The sequence below is a fragment of the Mesitornis unicolor genome, unplaced genomic scaffold (genome assembly GCF_000695765.1).
Source record: "Mesitornis unicolor isolate BGI_N332 unplaced genomic scaffold, ASM69576v1 scaffold30452, whole genome shotgun sequence".
NCBI lineage: Eukaryota > Metazoa > Chordata > Aves > Mesitornithiformes > Mesitornithidae > Mesitornis > Mesitornis unicolor.
In genome coordinates, this window is record NW_010169091.1 from 1 (window position 1) to 6,552 (window position 6,552).

General features: G+C 43.3%; 1 protein-coding gene across 1 annotated transcript; it reads left to right on the forward strand.

Annotated features, from left to right (window-relative positions):
* Positions 1-3: 3 nt before the first annotated feature.
* On the forward strand, positions 4-1,974 carry NCBP2 (nuclear cap binding protein subunit 2, 20kDa; the record flags this gene model as incomplete). Its single annotated transcript, XM_010179256.1, has 3 exons — positions 4-167; positions 885-1,023; positions 1,603-1,974. Coding segments are annotated over 3 exons (375 nt in total), but the record flags the coding sequence as incomplete, so codon positions are not given.
* Between the last annotated feature and the right edge of the window lie 4,578 nt (positions 1,975-6,552).

A 6,552-nucleotide genomic window follows, 5' to 3' on the forward strand; every position in this document is an offset into this window, starting at 1 on the left:
CAGGAGCGGCTGCTGAGGAAGAGCTGCACGCTGTACGTGGGGAACCTCTCCTTCTACACCACAGAGGAACAGATCCACGAGCTTTTTGGCAAGAGCGGCGACATCAAGAAGGTCATCATGGGGCTGGACAAGGTGAAGAAAACCGCCTGCGGCTTCTGCTTCGTGGAGTATCCTTCTGCGGCGGGGGGCAGGAGCGGTCGGGGCGTGGGTGAACTGAAACGCAGGCCCGGAGTCACAGGGGCATCATCCGAGAATAAAATTACTGGGTTGTAGAAGTGTCTGTGGGAGCCCTGGGCAAGAGAGGGCAGACACACCCTGCATGTCGAGGGAGGGGTTTCAGGGTTTCTTTAACTGTGTTACTTTAAGCCACTTTTTAGATACTTGGTCTCTGCAGTAACAGTGTATTCTCAGCACCTGAGTGAAAAGGGGGTTCTTGTCATGCAAGTGTGCACATAAAGCCTCTGTTGGTATCTTGCATCTTTGTAACATGGTTGACTTTATTGCGTGCAAGTCTCTCTTAAGAACATTCTGTTACTGGTTCCAGCAAACTCGCCAGAATGGTGAAAGTTCGCAGCATGAACGGAGCATGTACAGGGCTTCTCATTCTTCCTGTAGTAATAGAGCTTTATGCTTTTAAGGGTGAGCATGATTAAAGGACTTGATCCAGGATATACATTCTTAATATGCTTGAATTCCTGCATATTGCTCTGTTGCACAGGCAGTTTTCTCAGCCCACATAGCTGTATAAAAGCGGTTGCTTTTAGAAGTAACTGAGTGGGAACCTTATTCAAGCAAATACTTGGTTTTGTAGCACATTTAGCATTGTCCTTTTTCCCATGTGTTGAAAGTAGAAGCCTATTTTTTTTCATTAACCTATTCCTAAGGTATTATGCAAGAGGAGATGCTGAAAATGCGATGCGCTACATCAATGGAACCAGACTTGATGACAGGATCATAAGGACAGACTGGGATGCAGGATTTAAGGAGGGTAGACAGTATGGCCGTGGGAGATCAGGGGGCCAGGTAGGTTGTTGCACAGTTACGTTTTTAAGGGACTGGTGACTTTGCCAAATTACTGCTTTCTGAACGAACGTACACAGAACAACTTCAGAAATAGCAGCTTCCCAATTGTTGTTTAAGATTGTGCTATACATTAGTGTGTAAGACATTTTATCAATGATGATGTTATCCACTAAGTAAATAGCACTTTCGTATATTTCACTGAAAAATGCTTTTGGAACCTTCTTAGCTGCTTGGCCAGGTAATGCTTATAAGGAAGCCCAGAAAATGTAAAGCTGTCAAGAGCACAAAGGACAGCACTTAACTTACCTAAAGTTGAGCAGGTAGCAGATGCTGTTACTGCTGAAGCATGAGGCTAGCCATCCCCGCTTTGGCTGTCTTCATTAAAGAGTCCTTTGGTATGTTGTTAAAAAGGAAGCTAGTTTGGGCTGTATTCTGGGCTTCTGCGTGGTGCACTTTGCTTTCTGCTTTGTCTGTCAGCTCCACTTGTTGTGAACTCCATTTGACTATATTCTGATAGTCTGATATTTTTTGAGAAATTCTTTGTCTTCACTGGGTTTCCCTTTCTTTCTCCTTTATAAGGTCCGGGATGAATATCGGCAAGACTACGATGCTGGAAGAGGTGGCTATGGCAAAACCGTTCAATGCCAGTGAACGGTGAATGACTCAGCCTCACAGGAGAACTAATTCTGCATTGTAAATGCCACGAGGCACAAAGTACGTGTGTTGCACACAAATGTATGTAGCTAGAAGTTCACAGGAGCTACTGTCCGTGTTTCTGTGATCACATAGTACGTTCAATGTTTCTTCCGTTTTAATACCAGGACCCAAAGCACGGCAGAGTACACGAATACAGAGGACCTGGGAGCAAGGTTTTAATCAATAGTATGGGTGACACTTTAGTCTCTAAATGCTGCTGTAGCTCTACTAAAGGAACAAAGGTTTAGCGGTATGGTGCTTTTTTCACTGGCAAAACTTGATTATTCTTTTACTGGGTTTTGTTTACATTGGTATCACAGGGTGGAGAGCGGCTGTAAGGGAGGAGGAGTGTATGTTTCAGAGATGAAAACAAAAGCCAAAGAGCCTGAAAAGGAAGTGGAATTTCTAGGGAGATTTTCCAATTTTTAGGGAAGACTTAAAGTTGCAAATTGCCTGGGGTTACGGGATTAGCAGCCTTTCACAGTGATGCTGTTTGTAGCACCTCTGCATGAATGGCCACAATAAAACAAGTCAGATCGATGAGCCGAGGAATCAGAAAGTGAGAAACAAGCCAAGCAGAGAGCAGAAGACAGACCCTTGCAGTCTTCTACAAAGTATGATGTGGTTGCACAACATTGCATGATTCAGGACCATTTTGCTTTGTGGGATACGGAGATCAGCAAGTGTAAGAGTTACAGGAGCAGCTATTTTCACAGTTGTAGTATTTTGGTCCTGTCTGGTAGCTCTTTTCAGCCTTAATGTTTGAGGAATGGTCTTTTTCCTGTGCCTACAAGGGTGGCATGAAGCCAGGTTGTACAGATAGCCTCAAAAATGGGACATGTGAGGAACTGTATAATGAGAAATTTGTTCTCAACATAGATTTTCTATCTGAGAAACCTGATTTCAGACAAAGGTAAAAATAAAAATGTTGAGTTCTGGGAGGAGCCTTACTTTCTACTGAGCGTGTGGTGAGACTGGGGAAAAAGTTGCAGGATAGATTTCCTCTGACACTGGGATCTTACTGATGTGACTGGTTTATATTATGGGATTTTGATACGCTGCAGACATAGGAATAAAAATAATTAGTGGTCCCAATCTGACCTTCTGAAATGAAATAGTTTAAAAGGAACTGCTACAGGGCTTTGGATTATTTTTTATGGACTTCCGAGTTCCTTGGAAATGGCTTTTCATAACGTTTTGTCCAAATACCTTGTTGTCCATGATTCCTTAAAAACCTTTAAAATACCAGGCATGAAAAAGTTAATCTCTACTCAGTGAAGATATGGTCGGAAATCTTGATGTGTTTCTGGCATAGGGTTTGTCACAGCTGTTCCTGTAAATTGGAAATACATGAGGTAGAACAGCTGCAATGAGACTTCACTTACTTAGGAAGCAAGATGTTGGGTGGGCTTTGGTTTTGTTGGGGTGGTTTTTTTTGCACGTAGAGTAAAACTACATTTTTTTCAGGATCATTTGGTGCTGGTCTGCAAACAAGACTTGAACAAAGTTACCCTTTTCTATATAGTACATTTGATGGTGAGTTCATAGGCTGTAATCTGCTCTAGGAAACCTCTGAAGTTTATTTTTCATTGTATCAATTTTGTATAAAAACTTGTGTTAACAAAACATTAAGTCAATTATAAATAAAGCTGCAACTTTAAAATGTATTGTTATTTTTTGACAGATTCAGTGAGAGAAAGGAGCTATATTCAGACTCTTGTCCACAGCCTTTATTCTAGAGTCTTTGAAGATAGAGCAAGTGAATATTCCTTCCCTTTGACTGGATTTTCAGTCTTGCCTAGCTCTTAACTGGATGCTGGAAGATGTTTGGTTAATGCTCTTTGTTCTGGTACTTTTTGGATTACAGAATAGAAACGAAATTATTTACTCATAATGAAGTAGGCGTGAAAGTCTTTGCTGTGTAACAAGTTTTCAAGGTGCACTTCCTTATAAAAATAAGGTTTAAAATTGTTATTAATTTAAGTGCTGCAAGAAAGTAACTGTCAAATGAAATGGAGGTAGTAAGTTTTTCTCTCAAAACCAGCCTCAGACCTCACTGTCTTTTGCTGCATGTGTGCAGTGCATATGGAAAGACTTTGGTTTAAAGTGAGATTTTTCTATTCTGAGAGAGGTTTCAGTCATATTTTATTTTCTACAGCACATTGGGGATCAGGATTGAGCAGTCTTCTGTGCTTCATTCTAATTTCTGGGTGAATTATCTAGGTCTGGAGAATCCATAAAAAGCACAGCATTTGTATGTTAAGACCATATAACTTTGCCCAGTGTCTGCACCACACAGACAGAAAGGTTGTATTTTGTTCCTGTCAGTTGAGGACAGAGTTCCATGAGGAAGAAACTTTGCTGACCTTCAGAAACTGGTTTTCGAAAGCAGGAGAAATCCACTCTTATGTCAAGGTTAACATGAGCCAGCACTGTGCCCACGTGGCCAGAAAAGCCAATGGCATCTTGGCCTATATTAAAAACAGTGTGACCAGCAGGGCCAGGGAGGTGATCATCCCCCTGGACTTGGCACTGGTGAGGCCGCACCTCGAGCGCTGTGTTCAGTTCTGGGCCCCTCACTAGAAGAAGGATGTTGAGATTCTGGAGCGTGTTCAGAGAAGAGCCACAAGGATGGGGAGGGCTCTGGAGAACAAGCCTGATGAGGAGCGGCTGAGGGAACTGGGCTTGTTTAGCCTGGAGAAGAGAAGGCTGAGGGGAGACCTCATCACCTCCTACAACTGCCTCAAGGGAGGTTGTAGAGAGGTGGGTGCTGGTCTCTTCTCCCAGGTGATGGGGGATAGAACAAGGGGAAACGGCACCAAGCTGTGCCAAGGGAGGTTCAGGTTAGAGCTAAGGAGGAAGTTCTTTACTGAGAGGGTCGTCAGAAGCTGGAACAGGCTGCCCAGGGAGGTGGTGGAGTCACCATCCCTGAATGTGTTTAAAGAGCAGGTAGATGAGGTACTTAGGGATATGGTTTAGTGGGTAGACAGGAACGGTTGGACGTGATGATCTCAGAGGGCTTTTCCAACCGAGAGATTCTGTGATTCTGTGAAGGTTCCACAGTTTATGAAGATTACCCCTTCCTGCTGCTCTGCTTCCCAGGCTGCTTTCAATGGCAAAGATGTATCTTATTTCAGTGAGGTAATATTCTCCAAGATTATTTTAGATTCTACCTGAAGGTTGAGTGTCTACAAGGGTTCCTTACAGATTGAAAAAGCAAACAAACAAACAAACCCCCCCCTCCCCCAAAACACATATAAATAGGTAGCCAAACTGTAGTTTGTGTGTGAAACACTCGAGGAACAGCACAAGTAAAATGTCAGATGGCTCCCTCTAGTGACTGCAAAATCAGTGTGCCTTTGTATTCTGGCAGCAGAGGTGGTTGCTGAAAGCTGTCCTGTGCTGCGTGCCATAGTGACTCAAGATTTTTCTTTGGTTTGTGTTGTAAAAATGAACAAAACCTTATTTTCATCTGTAGACTATTTGTCAGAGTGAAGGCAGCTAGAGATGGGGATTTGCAGGTTTGTAGCTCATCGCAGTTTCTCAGCTTAGCAGCAGCTTATTTGTCTCCTACACTGGATATTGCAACATGCTGTGTCTGTGGTGACTTCTTTCCCCAGCAACCTCTTTTTCTGCCAAAATTTTGCCAAAAGCACTCCTGTGATACTGAAGGAGGGCTTGACTCTTAGGTGCCAAATCCATGCTTCACAATCTCCCTATTAATTATATTTTGTGTAACTGTGCCATCAAATCCCCTTGCGCCAAAATTCTGTTTTTCAGTCTCTAGCAGGTAATCACAGAATCCCAGAATGTGAGCAGTTGGAAGGGACCTGGAAAGCTCCCCCAGTGCAACCCCTGCCAGAGCAGGATCACCAGAGCAGTCACACAGGAACACGGCCAGGGCTTTGGGTGTCTGCAGAGAAGGAGACTCCACAACCTCTCTGGGCAGCCTGGGCCATGCTCCATAACCCTCACACTCACAAAGTTTGTCCTCATGTTCAGCTTGAGCCTCCTGTGCTCCAGCTTGGGACCATTGCCCCTTGTCCTGGCATTGGACATCCCAGAGCAGAGCCTGGCTCCTTCCTCCTGACACTGCCCTTTACAAATTGATAAATATTACTGATATAATAATGAAATAATAATAATGAAATGATAATAATAGTAGTAGTAATAATGAGATAATGGAATAATGATAGTAATGAAATAAAGTTCTGTATTACACACAGAGTCAATGTATGCAGCTTGACGAGGCAGTAGACGGGATCTTGTGTGTCTAACTTGTTTCTGTGCAGTTACAGTAATGTAGGGAAGTGCCCTGTGCCCTTTTTTGTCTTGCATAGTGTTGACCTGAGGCATAAGGGGGATTATGCAGTGTGTGACAACCTGTTGTGGATGAAGACTTGAACCTCTTGTTCTCCTCAATCCTAGCTCTAACAAGACTTGTTTCCTACCTGTGCTCGTGTATTTCATGACGCAGTAACATGGGAGTGTAGGGAAGTACACTTCCCACAGAGGGTTTGGAAAGACGAGCAGTACTTACAGGATAGAGATCAGACCTTTTAAACCATGTTTACAGATTAATCATAAATATCTTAAGAACAAATTGGGGATATAATGGAATGAATCCTCTCCATGCAGGACTGATGCTTCATATTAATGCCTTCTAAAGCAGTAGCAGGCATCTTTGCTGAAGTCTGCCACTAGTGTGATGGTACTGCTGTACCATTTTACAGCCAGGGAACAGTTGAGCAAGGACCCTAAAACTTTGCTCTTTCATTTGCCTCCCAGGAGCACCTTTGCCTGGATCTCCAGAGGGTGCTTCTCAATGGGAAC